Genomic DNA, 23,002 nt, shown 5'->3' with positions numbered 1-23,002 from the left:
CTGGTCTATTAACGGGGTCAGTCTATACAGAACTAGTCTATTAGGAGGACCAGTCTATACAGACCTAGTCTATTAGGAGGACCAGTCTATACAGACCTAGTCTATTAGGAGGACCAGTCTATACAGACCTGGTCTATTAACGGGGTCAGTCTATACAGAACTAGTCTATTAGGAGGACCAGTCTATACGGGCCTAGTCTATTAGGAGGACCTGTCTATACAGACCTAGTCTATTAGGAGGACCAGTCTATACAGACCTAGTATATTAGGAGGACCTGTCTATACAGACCTAGTCTATTAGGAGGACCAGTCTATACGGACTTAGTCTATTAGGAGGACCAGTCTATACAGACCTAGTCTATTAGGAGGACCAGTCTATACAGACCTAGTCTATTAGGAGGACCAGTCTATAGGGGCCTAGTCTATTAGGAGGACCAGTCTATACAGACCTAGTCTATTAGGACCAGTCTATACAGACCTAGTCTATTAGGAGGACCAGTCTATACAGACCTAGTATATTAGGAGGACCAGTCTATACAGACCTAGTCTATTAGGAGGACCAGTCTATACAGACCTAGTCTATTAGGAGGACCAGTCTATACGGACCTAGTCTATTAGGAGGACCAGTCTATACAGACCTAGTATATTAGGAGGACCAGTCTATACGGACCTAGTCTATTAGGAGGACCAGTCTATACAGACCTATTATATTAGGAGTACCAGTCTATACAGACCTATTATATTAGGAGTACCAGTCTATACAGACCTAGTCTATTAGGAGTACCAGTCTATACAGACCTAGTCTATTAGGAGGACCAGTCTATACGGACCTAGTCTATTAGGAGGGCCAGTCTATACAGACCTATTATATTAGGAGTACCACTCTATACAGACCTATTATATTAGGAGTACCACTCTATACAGACCTAGTCTATTAGGAGTACCAGTCTATACAGACCTAGTCTATTAGGAGGACCAGTCTATACATCCTAGTCTATTAGGAGGACCAGTCTATACGGGCCTAGTCTATTAGGAGGACCAGTCTATACAGACCTAGTCTATTAGGAGGACCAGTCTATACAGACCTAGTCTATTAGGAGGACCAGTCTATACAGACCTAGTATATTAGGAGGACCAGTCTATACAGACCTAGTCTATTAGGAGGACCAGTCTATACAGACCTAGTCTATTAGGAGGACCAGTCTATACAGACCTAGTCTATTAGGAGGACCAGTCTATACAGACCTAGTCTATTAGGAGGACCAGTCTATACAGACCTAGTATATTAGGAGGACCAGTCTATAGGGGCCTAGTATATTAGGAGGACCAGTCTATACAGACCTAGTCTATTAGGAGGACCAGTCTATACAGACCTAGTCTATTAGGAGGACCAGTCTATACAGACCTAGTCTATTAGGAGGACCAGTCTATAGGGGCCTAGTCTATTAGGAGGACCAGTCTATACAGACCTATTATATTAGGAGGACCAGTCTATACAGACCTAGTCTATTAGGAGGACCAGTCTATACAGACCTAGTCTATTAGGAGGACCAGTCTATACAGACCTAGTCTATTAGGAGGACCAGTCTATACGGACCTAGTATATTAGGAGGACCAGTCTATACAGACCTAGTCTATTAGGAGGACCAGTCTATACAGACCTAGTCTATTAGGAGGACCAGTCTATACAGACCTAGTATATTAGGAGGACCAGTCTATAGGGGCCTAGTCTATTAGGAGGACCAGTCTATACAGACCTAGTCTATTAGGAGGACCAGTCTATACGGACCTAGTCTATTAGGAGGACCAGTCTATACAGACCTAGTCTATTAGGAGGACCAGTCTATACAGACCTAGTCTATTAGGAGGACCAGTCTATACGGACCTAGTCTATTAGGAGGACCAGTCTATACAGACCTAGGGTTAGAAGTTCTAATACACATCTTTCTCCTCCCTCTTCGCTGGCTAGATACTTCACAAATCATCATTATTCTTATTTTTTATGTTGTGTTACTATGATTGATGTGATGTTTACTGTGGGATAAAAAGGTCAGTGGCTAGAATCTCGGTCAGAATGTTCGCCAAACGTTTTGGCGCACGTCTCGAGATCTAGGCGTGATTTCGCCCAGTTGACACTTGTCCAGATCGCTGGACTCACAAACACGCATGCATGCACAAACACTCACTGGACGGTTGGCCGCAGCGGGCCGGCCGCGACTGCTGGAACGGAAGATGAGGTATTTATTTATATTTCCGCTCTAAATGTTGTCCACAGAATTTTGGGAGAGACACATCCAAACAAAATGATTGTGTGCTTTCCAACTCACCCTATGATGGAGGAAAATCCATGGCGTCCAGGAAGACTTTCTAAACTTGTCTTGTTGAAGTGAACGGATTGGTGAGATCTATAAGGTGGAACCTTTACCTTTTAGACCCATGTAATCGTGGTAGGGTCAGTAATAGCCTAGCCTACTTCAAGGAACGTAGTTAACTTTTTTGAACAGACCCCAGCAGGCGGGGACTCATGATGCTGAAGATCATCACATCTGTCTGTCTGCCTGCCTGCCTGCCTGCCTGCCTGTGGGTGGGATCAATGACTCAAAACACACCTCCAGGCTGTGTAAGGGCTATTTGACCAAGAAGGAGTGATGGAGTGCTGCATCAGATGACCTGGCCTATAAAATATATACTTTTTGGTTTACTACATGATACCATATGTGTTCAAATCAGTGCTCATGTCTTCACTATTATTCTACAATGTAGAAAATAGTAAAAATAAAGAAAAACCCTTGAATGAGTAGGTTTGTCCAAACTGTTGACTGGTACTGTACATAACAGATCGTCCAGATTGCCACTCTATCTAGCTACTTGTTTACATAGTCACGTCTAACAAAAAGTCATTGTTTTCTAATCTATTTTTTGGGTTGATAATTTCTGTTGACTGTAATAAAAATAATATACATGCAGATGTAAGTGATAATCAGGGCTATGAGTTCTATGGAAAATAATGAACAACGTGGAAGGTGTGTTCCACGACGGTCTACAGATTGGAACTGACCTTCCACGGAGTTGCGTTATTTTACAGGGAACGCATAGATCCTCAAATTGACTATCCCTTTTAAACCATGGATATTATTTAACAAATTTCTCGCTAGAAATGTGTTAATTTGCCAGTAGACAGTCATGTGTTCAACATCCACTGAAGTAGCTAGCGAGTTTACTAGATAGCTACAGTAGTCGTCGTGGTAACCAAACAAACAGACTTGCTAGTTTAGTTAAACTATCAGTCCTAGCTTGCTATTATGAAACTGGACTTCAACAATGCCACTCATTTGTTTTTATTCGACTGCGGTTGGCATACCGACTGTCTACTCCTTATCCCATCTCTCATAATATAGATGTTAACGCTTCCCAATGACACCATGGTTAAATACATAAAGGTTTGAGATATACAGACGTTAATATTACGAACCAAGAACATTTGGCAGAACACGAGGTGAGTTTGTCATATCATCCTAAAATGCTTCGAGCACCAGGTAATAATAATAATCAAATACAGCATCAGTCAGCGCTTTATTTAACACAAATTGAACATTAAGTCAAAGTAATGTCAGAATAAAATGTATATATGTATGTACATTCCACAAGTGGCCTTGTGATATCATCATTATAAAACAAGTTGAAACAGAAAAAAACGTTTGTAGAGAGTGTGTTGGAACAGGTAGCATTGAGTTCCATATGGCACCCTATTACCTATTTTAGTGCACTCCTTTTTAAACGGGGCCAGTAGGACTGAAAATAGTGCATCATATATGGGACAGGGTGCCATTTAGGATGCAGACCCATGGAGTGAATTTAAACAAGGATGTACCAATAACATACATAGGATATGGGTCTGAGAATGTGTCCTCTGGATGATACAGATTTTCTTCCCTCATACATTACATCACATTTACATGATACACATGTATTCTCTCTCTACAGTGAATGGGTAGCAAGGTTATTATATATATATATATATATTTTTTTTTATATTCGTTTTTCAATTATTTCAAAAATAATTTGTTCCTCATTAGTTTTCATTTTAGTTTCAGTTTCATGTTCCTATAATAACGTTGATGGGTACATGTTGTTGTTGTTGTTGTTGTTGTCCAATCTGTTGTTGTCCACAACACTTTGGTTTGTTGGAGATGCTTTTTTAGAAAATGTATTTTGTTAGGAGGGTTGAAGTTCTGTGAATCCAAGTCATTTCAATGGAATCTATTAACATCCTTGTTGTTACCACCTACTGTATGTACACACACACACACACACACACACACACACACACACACACACACACACACACACACACACACACACACACACACACACACACACACAGATAAACACACACACACACACACACACACACACACACACACACACACACACACACACACACACACACACACACACACACACACACACACACACACAGCGAGGTTCACATCATTGCACCACATTCCCATGGGAAATAACACAAGAACAGTAATATTACAACTGAGAACTGTTATAATGTACTCAGTATCTTTTCCAGGGAGACAGTGAAACTAATGTACTAATGTACTCAGTCTCTTTTCCAGGGACAGGGCGAGACAGTGAAACTAGCCGACATAGTTTCTGCCAGTGATTACATTGATACACTATAATCATATAAGGCGTTGAGTCTGTCAGGCCTATTTACCTATAAAAACACACCCGGGACCCACTTTGTGCAAATCGTCTACAACACACATTCAACATAATGACGTTCCCATAGCCACCACGGCAGTGGAGACGTTTGATTTGAACTGAATCTGTATGTGAATGACGCACAGCTCCTTGCCAGTTCCTACAGGGCGTGGGTACTATATCTAACTGTGCCTGCGTGTGTTGTATCCATGCCTACACCAGTGGAGGCTGTTGAGGGGAGGACGGCTCATTATAACGGCTGGAACGGAGCAAATGGAATGGCATCAAACACCATGGAAACCACGAGCCCCGACCTCCCCAATTAAGGCGCCACCAGCCTCCTATGGCCTCTGGGTTCAGTTGATAACTGTTGACAGATTGTCGAAGCCCTGAACATGAATCAGATTAAACAGAGTTCAGCCAACAGGTTTGGTCCTGATAGATGATATACTAGATAGAGGACCAGTCTATACATAGATGATAGATGATATACTATTACTGTACACAAAACAACTACAATGACATATCGATCCAAAGGGGGACCCTATAGACCACAGGTGTCAAACTCATTCCACGGGGGGCCGAGTGTCTGCGGGTTTTCGCTCCTCCCTTATACTTGATTGATGAATTAACATCACTAATTAGTTAGGAACTCCCCACACCTGGTTGTCTAGGGCTTTATTGAAAGGAAAAACCAAAAACCTGCAGACACTAGGCCCTCCGTGGAATGAGTTTGACACCCCTGCCATAGAGGAAGACAATGCACTGTGGGACAAGATATCTACAACACATATTCTGTTAACATGTAGGTGGACCATTTATTACATTCTGGTAACTTTCCCCAAAGTGCCAGGATTCCCGGTTGGTTGTCCTGTGTGGCTCAGTTAGTAGAGCATGACGTTAGCAATGCCAGGGTCATGGGTTTGATTCCTGCTGGGCCACCAGTATGAAAATGTATCACTGCTGTAAATTGCTTTAGATAAAAGCTCCTGCTAAATGTCAGATGTTATTTCAGGATTCCTGGATTGTCTGCTTATTCCTTCCTAATCCCAGGAATCTTCCAACCGCAGCTGCATCTGGCTCGGTACCGCTGCATCTGGCTCGGTACCGCTGCATCCGGCTCGGTACCGCCGCATCCGGCTCGGTACCGCCGCATCCGGCTCGGTACCGCCGCATCCGGCTCGGTACCGCCGCATCCGGCTCGGTACCGCCGCATCCGGCTCGGTACCGCCGCAGCCGGCTCGGTACCGCCGCAGCCGGCTCGGTACCGTTAGTGGGCTGTAGTGGTTGTTGTGGCTCCCCATGGTATTGGGAGCTAGGAGGACTAACTAAAGGTGAGTGAGAGTCACTCGGTTAAAGTTCAACAATGGTGGAAGGGTTAAAACAACCAGACACAAATAGAGATGTCTGTGAGAAGAAATAAACAATTATTATTATGCTTCGCTTTGGTGAACCTCAAATTTACACAGTATAGAACTATACAATCACAATATAGAACTATACAATCCCAGTATAGAACTATACAATCACAGTATAGACCTATACAATCACAATATAGAACTATACAATCACAATATAGAACTATACAATCACAGTATAGACCTATACAATCACAATATAGACCTATACAATCACAGTATAGACCTATACATACAATCATTTTATACACAGATACAAACCACCCCACAGATTCTAGGAAGCAGGGGTTAAATTGTATGTCAACCAGCTTTGTGTGTATGTGTCAGTGTGTGTGAGCCCTGCTGCAGTGTGTTTGCTTGTTTAACCTTACCCCTGAGCCAACCATGGAGCCAAGGAACACTGGAGAAACACACACACACTCCGCTTGGCCACTGACATTTACCAGACTGCAAAGGGAGGTGTGTGTGTGTGTCAGAGAGGAGTGTGTGTAGGGTGAGGATCTGTGCTGTTTGTCTCTTTCTAGAGTCATTTTAGAGAGACAGATTCTACAGTCATTTTAGAGAGACAGATTCTACAGAGTCATTTAAGAGAGACAGATTCTACAGAGTCCTTTTAGAGAGAGAGAGAGAGAAAGTGCCACAGTTCAGGTAAGAGGCTGCATACCACTCTCTCTCTCCTCCTCTTTCATTATTTCTCTCTCTCTCTCTCTCTCTCTCTTTCTCTCTCTCTCTCTCTCTCCCTCTCCCTGCTTGACAGTGTCCCATGTCATATACACAACTAAAGTAAGAATCCTCTTCCAAACAGTCTTACATCCCATGTTTTAAAGTCCTCAACTCTTCTTCTTCCTCCAAATGGTCTGTACACAACACAGATACAAAATAAAAGTAATTTTTCTAATTTCCCAAACGGCCACATGTCCAGTCAGAACCCCCAGAACAGATGGTCAACTCCATACAAATAGAATGAATAGAACAGAACTCATTCTACATTCTGTGATCAACTCCTTCCATTCTATACAGTCAGATGTAACCTATGCACACATGGCACAAATCTTGGCCATCACATGATCACAAATGTGTTATTTTATTCTCGCTACCGTTCTGTTCCATAGATCCACATTCTATTATGTGATTCATATATCAATAAACCAATACATTCTTCTGTCATTTGATCCTCAGTGTCTGTCCAACGTTTTCTCCCTCCTTCTCATATGGAATCCACAGATCCCCTTTTAGAATTCACTTTGGAGCGTCCAGGGAAGCAGGGAGAGTAGGGATTTAATCCTTGGGGTTTCCCCCTTCCTCCCCTCCTCTCACCCCCCCCCCCCCCTTTCCTTACCCTGGCAGTGTCCTGACCCTGTCCTCCTTTCCTCCACCTTTCCTTTTTATCCCACCCATCCCCCTCTTCCGGCGGTGTACCACCCTCTCGTTTCCATCCGTCCATCTTTACAGGTCCAAACGGAATGCCCCAAAATAACTTGCTGAATCCTCCGCGTGGACCATGGAGGGGGACGAGACAGAGACAAAGAGCTCATCCCCGGCCCTTAGCTCAAACAGCCCTCCCTGGTACACAGAGTGGAGGGCGTACTCCGCGTCTGGGGCCCAACACTTGGTGCCTACACCCTTCAGCAGCTGGATGGGTCTCAGGTAGGACGTCTTCTTGTATACACACTGGACCAGCTGGTGACTGGTTGTATGCTGGTCCCCTTCATTAAGGGATGGGTAGCGGAAGTACACCTGGGGAGGGAGGGAGAGGGGGATGGAGAGGGAGGGACAAATAGAGAGGGAGACAGGGAGAGAGAGATGGATGGAGAGGGAGGGACAAATAGAGAGGGAGGAAGGGAGGGAGAGTGGGATGGAAGGACGGATGGAGGGAAGGAGGGAGAGAGGGATGGAGAGGGAGGGACAAATAGAGAGGGAGACAGGGAGAGAGAGAGAGATGGAGAGGGAGGGACAAATAGAGAGGGAGACAGGGAGAGAGAGATGGATGGAGAGGGAGGGACAAATAGAGAGGGAGACAGAGAGGGAGAGAGAGATGGAGAGGGAGGGACAAATAGAGAGGGAGACAGGGAGAGAGAGAGTGATGGAGAGGGAGGGACAAATAGAGAGGGAGAGAGAGAGGGAGAGAGATGGAGAGGGAGGGACAAATAGAGAGGGAGAGAGAGATGGAGAGGGAGGGACAAATAGAGAGGGAGGAAGGGAGGGAGAGAGAGATGGAGAGGGAGGGACAAATAGAGAGGGAGACAGAGAGGGAGAGAGAGATGGAGAGGGAGGGACAAATAGAGAGGGAGGAAGGGAGGGAGAGAGAGATGGAGAGGGAGGGACAAATAGAGAGGGAGACAGAGAGGGAGGAAGGGAGGGAGAGAGGCAGGGAGGGAGGGATAGAGGTACAGAGAGAAAGGAGAGGTAGAGATTAATTGAATGGTACTTGATTGATGTCTAGTGGGGAAATGTCTTTCTCACAGGCTTGTATGAACATCCAAAACATGTATTAGAAAAAAACAGTTTAAGGGCTAAATTCAATCCGTAGCGCTGAAGACATGTGCTACAGAGCGATAGAAATGTAAAGGCAATGTTCCCGCGTCAGTGGAGACTGCATTCAACGTAAACGCTGTATTCCCCTATACATTTCAACCCTGCTATAGCTCTGAGTGATACGGATTGAATCGAGCTCTGAGTCTGAAAACATTAGCCTACCTGTGAGTACAGGTAGTACCGCCCATCCTGGGGCACACGCAGCCTCCCATTGGCTAAGGTCATGTTGTGAAGATGGGCTCCAAAGCTCTGATTGGCCCAGGAACGGACGGCGTGGCGACATGATTGGTGGAGGTCGGGCTGGGGGGTGGGGTACGAAGGAGACCCTGCTGAGGGAGGGAGAGAGAGACAGACAGAGAGAGAGATACAGAGACAGAGAGAGAGAGAGAGAGAGAGAGAGAGAGAGAGAGAGAGAGAGAGACAGAGAGAGAGACAGATACAGAGACAGAGATACAGAGAGAGAGAGACAGAGAGACAGAGGGAGAGAGATGGAGAGAGAGAGACGGAGAGAGAGAGATAGAGAGAGGGAGAGATGACAAATGGAGAACAGAGACATAGTTGTGTGTGGGAGGAATAGAGGGAAAGGGGAGAGGTGGAGGGAAGAAGAAACATAGGCAGCAGTAGAGACAAAGAGGAGAAAATGAAGGGAGTGAGAGAAGGAAGGAGAGGTAGAAAATAAAGGAGCATGGGAGGGTTAAGCAAACAGAAAAGTCACATTCCAGAAGTAAGATCAATATCAAATAAGCATGGGCATGTTTCTCAAATGGCGCCCTATTCCCTATATAGGGCACTACTTTTGAATAGAGCCCTATTGGTCCTGGTTAAAAGTAGTGCCCTACATAGGGAATAGTGTGTCATTCGGGACGAAAGGTGTGTCTTTAATTTGAACAAACTGATTCCTAATGTTCATATTAGTTTAACCACACACACACACACACACACACACACACACACACACACACACACACACACACACACACACACACACACACACACACACACACACACACACACACACACACACACACACACACACACACACACACACATATCCTCTGGTGGAAGTTCCAGAATGTTCTATTCTCTCTTTGTATCCAGTATTCTCTCTCATATATCCAGTATTCTCTCTCATATATTCAGTATTCTCTCTCATATATCCAGTATTCTCTCTCATATATCCAGTATTCTCTCTCATATATCCAGTATTCTCTCTCATATATCCAGTATTCTCTCTTTGTATCCAGTATTCTCTCTCATATATCCAGTATTCTCTCTTTGTATCCAGTATTCTCTCTCATATATCCAGTATTCTCTCTTTGTATCCAGTATTCTCTCTCATATATCCAGTATTCTCTCTCATGTATCCAGTATTCTCTCTCATATATCCAGTATTCTCTCTTCGTATTCAGTATTCTCTCTTTGTATCCAGTAATCTCTCTCATATATCCAGTATTCTCTCTCATATATCCAGTATTCTCTCTTTGTATCCAGTATTCTCTCTCACGTATCCAGTATTCTCTCTTCGTATTCAGTATTCTCTCTTTGTATCCAGTATTCTCTCTCATATATCCAGTATTCTCTCTTTGTATCCAGTATTCTCTCTCATGTATCCAGTATTCTCTCTTCATATTCAGTATTCTCTCTTTGTATCCAGTATTCTCTCTCATATATCCAGTATTCTCTCTTTGTATCCAGTATTCTCTCTCATATATCCAGTATTCTCTCTCATATATCCAGTATTCTCTCTTTGTATCCAGTATTCTCTCATATATCCAGTATTCTCTCTCATATATCCAGTATTCTCTCTTCGTATCCAGTATTCTCTCATATATCCAGTATTCTCTCTCATATATCCAGTATTCTCTCTCATATATCCAGTATTCTCTCTTCGTATCCAGTATTCTCTCTCATATATCCAGTATTCTCTCTCATATATCCAGTAATCTCTCTTCGTATCCAGTATTCTCTCTCATATATCCAGTAATCTCTCTTCGTATCCAGTATTCTCTCTCATATATCCAGTATTCTCTCTCATATATCCAGTATTCTCTCTCATATATCCAGTATTCTCTCTTCGTATTCAGTATTCTCTCTTCGTATCCAGTATTCTCTCTCATGTATCCAGTATTCTCTCTCATATATCCAGTATTCTCTCTTCGTATTCAGTATTCTCTCTCATGTATCCAGTATTCTCTCTCATATATCCAGTATTCTCTCTTCATATCCAGTATTCTCTCTTCGTATTCAGTATTCTCTCTCATATATCCAGTATTCTCTCAAATATCCAGTATTCTCTCTCATATATCCAGTATTCTCTCTTCGTATCCAGTATTCTCTCTTCGTATTCAGTATTCTCTCTCATATATCCAGTATTCTCTCATATATCCAGTATTCTCTCTCATATATTGTAACGGCTGTCCTCCTCTTCTTCATCCGAAGAGGAGCAGGGATTGAACCAAGGCGCAGCGAAGTTTGAACACATAATGAATTTAATGACAAGACGAAAAACGAACACGAACTACACTTGAAATGATACAAAATAACAAACGACGTAGACTGACCTAAACATGAGAACTTACATAAACACGAAGAACGCACGAATGGGAAACAGACTACATAAACCGAACAAACCGAATACAGTTCCGTATGGTGCAGACATAACACAAACACGGAAGACAATCACCCACAACGAACACTGTGACAACGCCTACCTAAATATGACTCTTAATTAGAGGAACGCCAAACACCTGCCTCTAATTAAGAGCCATACCAGGCAACCCAAAACCAACACAGAAACAGAAAACATAGAATGCCCACCCAACCTCACGTCCTGACCAACTAACACACATAACAACTAACATAAATAGGTCAGGAACGTGACATTACCCCCCCCACAAGGTGCGAACTCCGGACGCACCAGCACAAAGTCTAGGGGAGGGTCTGGGTGGGCATCTAACCACGGTGGTGGCTCAGGCTCCGGGCGAGGTCCCCACCCCACCATAATCCATCCTAGCTTCCTCCCTCTAAGAATGTCCACCCTCTTTTTACCCCCACAAAATCCTCTTAATAACCTCACTAATAAGGACAGCACCGGGACAGAGAGATAAATCAAGACAGAGGGATAGATAAGAATATAGAGGTAGATCAAGATAGAGAGGGAGATCAGGATAGAGGGGCAACTCCGGACTGAAAGACAGCTCCGGACAGAGAGACAGCTCTGGACTGATGGGCAGTTCTGGGTATCTAGCCGTTTCAGGCTGAAGGGCAGCTCATGGCTGACTGACGAATCTCGACGCTCATGGCTGGCTGACGGCTCTCGACGCTCATGGCAGGCTGACGGCTCTCGACGCTCATGGCAGGCTGACGGCTCTCGACGCTCATGGCAGGCTGACGGCTCTCGACGCTCATGGCAGGCTGACGGCTCTCGACGCTCATGGCAGGCTGACGGCTCTCGACGCTCATGGCAGGCTGACGGCTCTCGACGCTCATGGCAGGCTGACGGCTCTCGACGCTCATGGCAGGCTGACGGCTCTCGACGCTCATGGCAGGCTGACGGCTCTCGACGCTCATGGCAGGCTGACGGCTCTCGACGCTCATGGCGTTCTGACGGCTCTGGCTGCTCATGGCGCTCTGACGGCTCTGGCTGCTCATGGCTCTCTGACGGCTCTGGCTGCTCATTGCTCTCTGACGGCTCTGGCTGCTCATGGCTCTCTGACGGCTCTGGCTGCTCATGGCTCTCTGACGGCTCTGGCTGCTCATGGCTCTCTGACGGCTCTGGCTGCTCATGGCTCGCTGGCGGCTCTGGCAGATCCTGTCTGGTTGGCGGCTCTGGCAGATCCTGTCTGGTTGGCGGCTCTGGCAGATCCTGTCTGGTTGGCGGCTCTGGCAGATCCTGTCTGGTTGGCGGCTCTGGCGGATCCTGTCTGGCTGACGGCTCTAGCGGCTCCTGTCTGGCTGACGGCTCTAGCGGCTCCTGTCTGGCGGATGGCTCTGTAGGCTCATGGCAGACGGGCGGCTTTGCAGGCTCATGGCAGACGGGCGGCTTTGCAGGCTCCTGGCAGACGGATGGCTCAGACGGCGCTGGGGAGACGGATGGCTCAGATGGCGCTGGGGAGACGGATGGCTCAGATGGCGCTGGGGAGACGGATGGCTCAGATGGCGCTGGGGAGACGGATGGCTCAGATGGCGCTGGGGAGACGGATGGCTCTGGCCGGATACGGTGCACTGTAGACCTGGTGCGTGGTGCCGGAACTGGAGGCACCGTGCTAATGATAAGCACCTTCCTACTAGTGCGGGGAGCAGGGACAGGGCACACTGTATTCTCAAAGCCCACTCTATAACTGATGCGTGGTACCGGCACTGGTGACGCCGGCCTGAGGACAAGCACATCAGGATTAGTAGGGGGAGAAGATACAGTTTGTACAGGGCTCTGGAGACGCACTGGTAGCTTAGTGCGTGGGGCCGGAACTGGAGGCACCGGGCTAGATACACGCACTACAGGGAGAGTGCGTGGAGGAGGAACAGGGCTCAGGATACGCACTGGTAGCCTAGTGCGTAGTGTAGACACTGTAGGTACTAGGCTGGGGCGGGGAGGTGGTGCCGGAAATACCGGACCGTGGAGACGTACTGGCACTCTTGAGCATTGAGCCTGCCCAACCTTACCTGGTTAAATGCTCCCGGTTGCCCGACCAGTGCGGGGAGGTGGAATAACCCGCACCGGCCTATGTAGGCGAACCGGGGAAACCATGCGTAAAGCAGGTGCCATGTATGCCGGCCCGAGGAGACGCACTGGAGACCAGACGCGTTGAGCCGGCCTCATGACACCTGGCTCAATACCCAATCTAGCCCTACCAGTGCGGGGAGGTGGAATAACCCGCACTGGGCTATGCACTCGTACAGGAGACACCGTGCGCTCTACTGCGTAACACGGCGCCTGCCCGTACTCCCGCTCTCCACGGTAAGCCTGGGAAGTGGGCGCAGGTCTCCTACCTGCCCTTGGCCCACTACCTCTTAGCCACCCCCCCCAAGAAATTTTTGGGAATTACTTACGGGCTTTTTGGGCTTCCGTGCCAGACGCGTTCCCTCATAGCTCCGGTTCCTCTCCCCGGTAGCCTCTGCTCTCCTCAGTGCCTCCAGCTGTTCCCATGGGAGGCGATCCCTCCCAGCCAGGATCTCCTCCCAAGTGTAGCAACCCTTTCCGTCCAAAACATCGTCCCATGTCCATTGCTCCTTCTTCTCCTGTCCCTTTCTCCGTTGACTCCGCTGCTTGGCTCTGGAGTGGTGGGTGATTCTGTAACGGCTGTCCTCCTCTTCTTCATCCGAAGAGGAGCAGGGATTGAACCAAGGCGCAGCGAAGTTTGAACACATAATGAATTTAATGACAAGACGAAAAACGAACACGAACTACACTTGAAATGATACAAAATAACAAACGACGTAGACTGACCTAAACATGAGAACTTACATAAACACGAAGAACGCACGAATGGGAAACAGACTACATAAACCGAACAAACCGAATACAGTTCCGTATGGTGCAGACATAACACAAACACGGAAGACAATCACCCACAACGAACACTGTGACAACGCCTACCTAAATATGACTCTTAATTAGAGGAACGCCAAACACCTGCCTCTAATTAAGAGCCATACCAGGCAACCCAAAACCAACACAGAAACAGAAAACATAGAATGCCCACCCAACCTCACGTCCTGACCAACTAACACACATAACAACTAACATAAATAGGTCAGGAACGTGACATATATCCAGTATTCTCTCTCATATATCCAGTATTCTCTCTTCGTATCCAGTATTCTCTCTCCGTATTCAGTATTCTCTCTCATATATCCAGTATTCTCTCTCATATATCCAGTATTCTCTCTACTATATCCAGTATTCTCTCATATATCCAGTATTCTCTCTTTGTATCCAGTATTCTCTCTCATATATCCAGTATTCTCTCTTCGTATCCAGTATTCTCTCTCATATATCCAGTATTCTCTCTCATATATCCAGTATTCTCTCTTTGTATCCAGTATTCTCTCTCATATATCCAGTATTCTCTCTTCGTATCCAGTATTCTCTCTTCGTATCCAGTATTCTCTCTCAAATATCCAGTATTCTCTCTCATATATCCAGTAATCTCTCTTCGTATCCAGTATTCTCTCTCATATATCCAGTATTCTCTCTCATATATCCAGTATTCTCTCTTCGTATCCAGTATTCTCTCTCATATATCCAGTATTCTCTCTCATATATCCAGTATTCTCTCTCATATATCCAGTATTCTCTCTCATATATCCAGTATTCTCTCTTCATATCCAGTATTCTCTCTTTGTATCCAGTATTCTCTCTCATATATCCAGTATTCTCTCTCATATATCCAGTATTCTCTCTCATATATCCAGTATTCTCTCTTCGTATCCAGTATTCTCTCTTATATATTCAGTATTCTCTCTCATATATCCAGTATTCTCTCTCATATATCCAGTATTCTCTCTCATATATCCAGTATTCTCTCTTCGTATCCAGTATTCTCTCTCATATATCCAGTATTCTCTCTCATATATCCAGTATTCTCTCTCATATATCCAGTATTCTCTCTCATATATCCAGTATTCTCTCTTTGTATCCAGTATTCTCTCTCATATATCCAGTATTCTCTCTTCGTATCCAGTATTCTCTCTTCGTATCCAGTATTCTCTCTCATATATCCAGTATTCTCTCTTCGTATTCAGTATTCTCTCTTCGTATCCAGTATTCTCTCTTCGTATCCAGTATTCTCTCTCATATATCCAGTATTCTCTCTCATATATCCAGTATTCTCTCTTTGTATTCAGTATTCTCTCTCATATATCCAGTATTCTCTCATATATTCAGTATTCTCTCATATATTCAGTATTCTCTCTTCGTATCCAGTATTCTCTCATATATTCAGTATTCTCTCTCATATATCCAGTATTCTCTCTTCGTATCCAGTATTCTCTCTCATATATCCAGTATTCTCTCTTCGTATCCAGTATTCTCACTCATATATCCAGTATTCTCTCTTCGTATCCAGTATTCTCTCTTCGTATCCAGTATTCCCTCTCATATATCCAGTATTCTCTCTCATATATTCAGTATTCTCTCTCATATATCCAGTATTCTCTCATATATCCAGTATTCTCTCTTCATATCCAGTTTAACAAGGGTAATTTAATATCCCATCCATTGTCTATAAAACCTGATGATTATGTCTCTGAAGAACTATATCCTACTGGACAGTGCTAGGCGATGACATAAAACACATGTGTACATTCGTGCATGTGTGTGTGTGTGTGTGTGTGTGTCTCTTCCTCTTTCTCACAGGTATGATTCCAGTAATGTCAGTCATAGTCTTTTAACTGGCCTGGAATGCTCTTCCTCACTTCCTTACAAGAAGATCCAGGACTATCTGCCATGTAGGAAACTCCCAGATCAGTTATGTCCTTCTGGGAAAAGCAGGTGAATGATTGAGTCATTTTCTTCCTGTCTACTGACTACCCGCTGGGCACAGACATCAGTTCAACATCTAGTTTTGATTTACATTTGGTTGAGTTGTCAACTAACCGTGAATTCAATGTGACAGCAACAAAACATTTAGCTGGATTTAGGTTGATTACTTAAAAAAAAAAATATCGGATCAGTTTTCCACTTTGATTCAACGTTATCATTGAATTTGTTTGTTGAAATGACGTGGAAACAACGTTAATTCAAGCAGTTTTTGCCCAGTGGGTTTTGACTAACAGAGGCCGTGGCCTGAGAGAGACAGAGAGATGTTTTTTTTTACCCTTGGTTATTGTTGTTACTGTTGTCCCGTTGACAATTTTGATTCTTATTATTTTCATATTGTAAATATCCAAAGTAAGCTTTGGCAATATGTACATTGTTACGTCATGCCAATAAATTGAATTGAATTGAAATTGAGAGAGAGAGATAGAGAGCTGATGGTAATAACATCATAACACTAGTCAAACCTGCCTACGCCCTACTGTATGCACACAATAAACTGATACCGTACACACACACACATACACATGCACACACACACTGATACTGCACTGATAGACACACAAACATATTCATAATAAACTGAAAGAACTCTGGCCAACAAACAAGCATTATCTTTTTGGAATCTTGATGAACCTGTTCTTTCTCTCTCTTTCTATCTGTCTCTCTTTCATATATATCTCTCTTTCTATCTATCTCTCTTTCTATCTATCTCTCTTTCTATCTATCTATCTTTCTATCTATCTATCTCTCTTTCCATCTATCTCTCTTTCTATCTATCTATCTATCTCTCTTTCTATCTATCTCTCTTTCTATCTATCTCTCTTTCTATCTATCTATCTCTCTTTCTATCTATCTCTCTTTCTATCTCTCTTTCTTTCTCTCCCTCTTTCTTTCTCTCCCTCTTTCTTTCTATCTCTCTTTCTTTCTCTCCCTCTTTCTTTCTAACTCTCTTTCTTTCTATCTCTCTTTCTTTCTCTCCCTCTTGCTTTCTCTCTCTCCCTCTTTCTATCTCTCTTTCTTTCTCTCCCTCTTTCTTTCTCTCTCTCCCTCTTTCTTTCTATCTCTCTTTCTTTTTCTTTCTTTCATTCTTCTCTCACACACACCAACACACTCTGCTCACCTTGAGCACTGCTGTCTCTGAGGGTCAGGTGGGCTGACGGACGCTGGGTCACAGAGGTCGCAAACGTTGACCCGGAAGTGTTGAAGGTGCGAGGTAACGTTCTCGCTTCTGATAGAGAGGCGGAGAAATCTGTCATTATTATATCATTATCATCACCATCATCATCCTCATCACCATCATAAAAAAACATGTTCTAGATTCAGAACCATGATAGGAGATCGGTATGTATAGATATAGTTCTCGTTCTGGATTCAGAACCATGATAGGAGCTCGGTATGTATAGATATAGTTCTAGTTCTAGATTCAGAACCATGATAGGAGCTCGGTGTGTATAGATATAGTTCTAGTTCTAGATTCAGAACCATGATAGGAGATCGGTGTGTATAGATATAGTTCTCGTCCTAGATTCAGAACCATGATAGGAGATCGGTGTGTATAGATATAGTTCTCGTCCTAGATTCAGAACCATGATAGGAGATCGGTATGTATAGATATAGTTCTAGTTCTAGATTCAGAACCATGATAGGAGATCGGTGTGTATAGATATAGTTCTCGTCCTAGATTCAGAACCATGATAGGAGATCGGTGTGTATAGATATAGTTCTAGTTCTAGATTCAGAACCATGATAGGAGATCGGTGTGTATAGATATAGTTCTAGTTCTAGATTCAGAACCATGATAGGAGATCGGTATGTATAGATATAGTTCTCGTCCTAGATTCAGAACCATGATAGGAGATCGGTGTGTATAGATATAGTTCTAGTTCTAGATTCAGAACCATGATATCTACCGTTAGAGTTGTCATTGTTTCGAAGAGTCAAAGGTCACGTGTAAGTCATGTATGTATTTGTGAAGACACACATTTTGTTTTCGATATCGAAATCATGATACAGGATCGTCACGTATGTACAGAGTTGTTATTGCTTATGAGCGTCAACCAAAGGTCATGCACGTACAGTATGATAGGGGATAGGTGTACCAGTAGAGTTTGAAATGTTGTCATTGTATACGACTGTCAACCAAAGGTCATGCAGATAGACAATTTGAAAGACTGACTCACCCTGAAATGTCTGCTTGGAGATTATGTTCTCGGTCACCTGTAAAATAAACATAAAGATGTCTCATGAAAACAGTTGGCTCACGGACATCAGCACCATCATCACTAACATCGTCAAAATCGTCATCACTACCATCATCACCGTCACCATCATCATCATCATCATCATCATCATCATCATCATCATCATCATCATCATCATCATCATCACTACCATCATCGTCATCACTACCATCATCACCGTCACCATCATCATCATCACCGTCACCATCATCACCATCATCACCATCATCATCACCATCATCATCACCATCATCATCATCATCATCACTACCATCATCGTCATCACTACCATCATCACCGTCACCATCACCATCATCACAGTCACCATCATCATCATCACCATCATCATCATCATCATCACTACCATCATCGTCATCACTACCATCATCACCGTCACCATCATCATCATCATCATCACCATCATCATCATCATCATCATCATCATCACTACCATCATCGTCATCACTACCATCATCACAGTCACATCATCATCATCACCGTCATCATCATCATCATCATCATCATCATCATCATCATCATCATCATCATCATCATCACTACCATCATCACCATCATCATCACTACCATCATCACCATCATCATCACCGCCATCATCATTATCATCATCATCATCATCACTACCATCACCGCCATCATCATCATCACCGCCATCATCATCACTACCATCATCACCGCCATCATCACTACCATCATCACTACCATCATCATAATCATCATCATCACTACCATCATCACTACCATCATCATCACTACCATCATCACTACCATCATCATCACTACCATCATCATCACTACCATCATCACTACCATCATCATCACCACCATCATCACTACCATCATCATCACCGCCATCATCACTACCATCATCACTACCATCATCATAATCATCATCATCACTACCATCATCACTACCATCATCATCACCGCCATCATCACTACCATCATCACTACCATCATCATAATCATCATCATCACTACCATCATCACTACCATCATCATCACTACCATCATCATCACCGCCATCATCACTACCATCTTCACTACCATCATCATCACTACCATCATCATCACTACCATCATCATCACTACCATCATCATTACCTCTACCTCTCTACCTCTTTACCTCTCTGTCTCCACCTCTACATCTACCTCTACATCTACCTCTACATCTACCTCTACCTCTCTACCTCTCTCTCTCTACCTCTCTCTCTCTACCTCTCTCTCTCTACCTCTCTCTCTCTACCTCTCTCTCTCTACCTCTCTCTCTATCTCTCTCTCTATCTACCTCTACCCCTCTCTCTCTCTACCTCTACCTCTCTCTCTCTCTACCTCTACCTCTCTACCTCTCTCTCTACATCTACCTCTCTACCTCTACCCCTCTCTCTACCTCTACCCCTCTCTCTCGACCTCTACCTCTACCTCTCTCTGCCTCTACCTCTACCTCCCTGTACCGCTCTCTACCTCTACCTCTCTCTACCTCTACCTCTACCTCCCTGTACCGCTCTCTACCTCTACCTCTACTTCTCTGTACCTCCCTCTCTCTCTCTCTCTCTTCCTCTCTACCTCTACGTCTCTGTACCTCCCTCTCTCTCTCTCTCTTCCTCTCTACCTCTACGTCTCTGTACCTCCCTCTCTCTCTCTCTCTCTCTCTCTCGCTCTCTCTCCCTCATTCTGTTCTTCCTCATGCTAGTCTTCCCCACCCCCTTGTAGAGTCGTATCGATGGTGTGTTTCTTGGCAGTGGTCTGCTTCCGAACCTCCACCAGTTACTCAACCCAACGTGTTACTCAACCCAACGTGTTACTCAACCCAACGTGTTACTCAACCCAACGTGTTACTCAACCCAACGTGTTACTCAACCCAACGTGCTACTCAAACCAACGTGCTGCTCAACCCAACGTGCTACTCAACCCAACGTGTTACTCAGCCCAACGTGCTGCTCAACCCAACGTGTTACTCAACCCAACGTGCTGTTCAACCCAAGAGCTCAGTGTGTATGTGCGTCCACCCACCCATGTGTATCACTTAGGGAGAGCCTAAGCAGAGAAACAGAGAGACTGAGTGGTTGAACGCTTGGCTGAACAAAGCAAAGCAAAGCCAGCCAGGCCCCAAGGCTACCCTCCTCAACCCCAGGTTCCACTGCTCCTCAGAGCAGAACATTGCCAGCACATGGCTTCAATGGAGAAAATAAAGTGAAGTATGCAGCAGAGGGTTTCAGACTCACCACAATATGCAGCAGAGGGTTTCAGACTCACCACAGTATGCAGCAGAGTGTTTCAGACGCACCACATTGTGCAGCAGAGGGTTTCAGACTCACCACAGTATGCAGCAGAGTGTTTCAGACGCACCACATTGTGCAGCAGAGGGTTTCAGACTCACCACAGTATGCAGCAGAGGGTTTCAGACGCACCACATTATGCAGCAGAGGGTTTCAGACGCACCACAGTATTCAGCAGAGTGTTTCAGACGCACAACATTGTGCAGCAGAGGGTTTCAGACTCACTACAGTATGCAGCAGAGGGTTTCAGACTCACCACAGTATGCAGCAGAGTGTTTCAGACGCACAACATTGTGCAGCAGAGGGTTTCAGACTCACCACAGTATGCAGCAGAGGGTTTCAGACGCACCACATTATGCAGCAGAGGGTTTCAGACTCACCACAGTATGCAGCAGAGGGTTTCAGACGCACCACAGTATGCAGCAGAGGGTTTCAGACGCACCACAGTATGCAGCAGAGGGTTTCAGACTCACCACAGTATGCAGGAGAGGATATCAGACTCACTACAGTATGCAGCAGAGGGTATCAGACACCCCACAGTATGCAGCAGAGGGTTTCAGACTCACCCCAATATGCAGCAGAGGGTTTAAGACGCACCACAGTATGCAGCAGAGGGTTTCAGACTCACCACAGTATGCAGCAGAGGGTTACAGACGCACCACAGTATGCAGCAGCGGGTTTCAGACTCACCATTATGCAGCAGAGGGTATCAGATTCACCACAGTATGCAGCAAAGGGGTTACAGGCGCACCACAGTATGCAGCAGGGGGTATCAGACACCCCACAGTATGCAGCAGAGGGTATCAGATGCACCACAGTATGCAGCAGAGGGTATCAGACTCACCACAGTATGCAGCAGAGGGTTTCAGACTCACCACAGTATGCAGCAGAGGTTATCAGACGCACCACAGTATGCAGCAGAGGGTTTCAGACTCACCACAGTATGCAGCAGAGGGTTTCAGACTCACCACAGTATGCAGCAGAGGGTATCAGACTCACCACAGTATGCAGCAGAGGGTTTCAGACTCACCACAGTATGCAGCAGAGGGTATCAGACGCACCACAGTATGCAGCAGAGGGTTTCAGACTCACCACAGTATGCAGCAGAGGGTGTCAGACACCCCACAGTATGCAGCAGATGGTTTCAGACTCACCACAGTATACAGCAGAGGGTATCAGACACCCCAAAGTATGCAGCAGAGGGTTTCAGACTCACCACAGTATGCAGCAGAGGGTATTAGACTCACCACATTATGCAGCAGAGGGTTTCAGATGCACCACAGTATGCAGCAGAGGGTATCAGACTCACCACATTATGCAGCAGAGGGTATCAGACACCCCACAGTATGCAGCAGAGGGTTACAGACGCACCACAGTATGCAGCAGGGGGTATCAGACACCCCACAGTATGCAGCAGAGGGTATCAGACGCACCACAGTATGCAGCAGAGGGTATCAGACTCACTACAGTATGCAGCAGAGGATATCAGACACCCCACAGTATGCAGCAGAGGGTTTCAGATGCACCACAGTATGCAGCAGAGGGTATCAGACTCACTACAGTATGCAGCAGAGGATATCAGACACCCCACAGTATGCAGCAGAGGGTTTCAGATGCACCACAGTATGCAGCAGAGGGTTTCAGATGCACCACAGTATGCAGCAGAGGGTTTCAGATGCACCACAGTATGCAGCAGAGGGTTTCAGATGCACCACAGTAGTCTGCACTCATAACCCTGGCAATATCCGATATGACAGAAGCATGACATTTGTTTGTTTTCTCTAGGGAGTTACTAGGGAGGGTATTGATATATGTCTCTCTGTGTGTGTGTGTGTCTGTGTCTGTGTCTGTCTGTGTGTGTGTGTGTGTGTGTGTGTGTGTGTGTGTGTGTGTGTGTGCGCGTGTGTGCGTGTGTGGTGTACCCAGTGTGTGTGTGTGTGTGTGTGTGTGTGTGTGTGTGTGTGTGTGTGTGTGTGTGTGTGTGTGTGTGTGTGTAGTGTACTCAGTGTGTGTAGTGTAGTGTAGTGTACTCAGTGTGTGTGTGTAGTGTAGTGTACTCAGTGTGTGCAGTGTACTCAGTGTGTGTGTGTAGTGCAGTGTACTCAGTGTGTGTGTGTAGTGTAGTGTACTCAGTGTGTGCAGTGTACTCAGTGGGTGTGTGTAGTGCAGTGTACTCTATGTGTAGTATAGTGTAGTGTAGTGTACTCAGTATGTGTAGTATAGTGTAGTGTAGTGTACTCAGTATGTGTAGCATAGTGTG

At 45.1% G+C, this 23,002-nt stretch overlaps 1 protein-coding gene across 1 annotated transcript in view; it reads right to left on the bottom strand.

Annotated features, from left to right (window-relative positions):
• Positions 1-3,553: 3,553 nt before the first annotated feature.
• LOC129835668 (tumor necrosis factor ligand superfamily member 10-like) overlaps positions 3,554-23,002 on the bottom strand; it is a 91,608-nt gene continuing 72,159 nt past the window's right edge. Inside the window, exons 3-6 of the mRNA XM_055901386.1 lie at positions 18,386-18,422; positions 17,326-17,433; positions 8,828-8,994; positions 3,554-7,867 (exon numbers count right to left, since the gene is read on the bottom strand). Coding sequence (XP_055757361.1) covers positions 7,577-7,867; positions 8,828-8,994; positions 17,326-17,433; positions 18,386-18,422 — 603 coding nt within the window. The 3' untranslated portion in view covers positions 3,554-7,576. The remainder of the gene's footprint in view (positions 7,868-8,827; positions 8,995-17,325; positions 17,434-18,385; positions 18,423-23,002) is intronic.

The sequence above is a fragment of the Salvelinus fontinalis genome, chromosome 36, assembly GCF_029448725.1.
Source record: "Salvelinus fontinalis isolate EN_2023a chromosome 36, ASM2944872v1, whole genome shotgun sequence".
NCBI lineage: Eukaryota > Metazoa > Chordata > Actinopteri > Salmoniformes > Salmonidae > Salvelinus > Salvelinus fontinalis.
The sequence above is the reverse complement of the archived record's forward strand: the minus strand, read 5'-3'. Positions and strand labels throughout refer to the sequence as shown.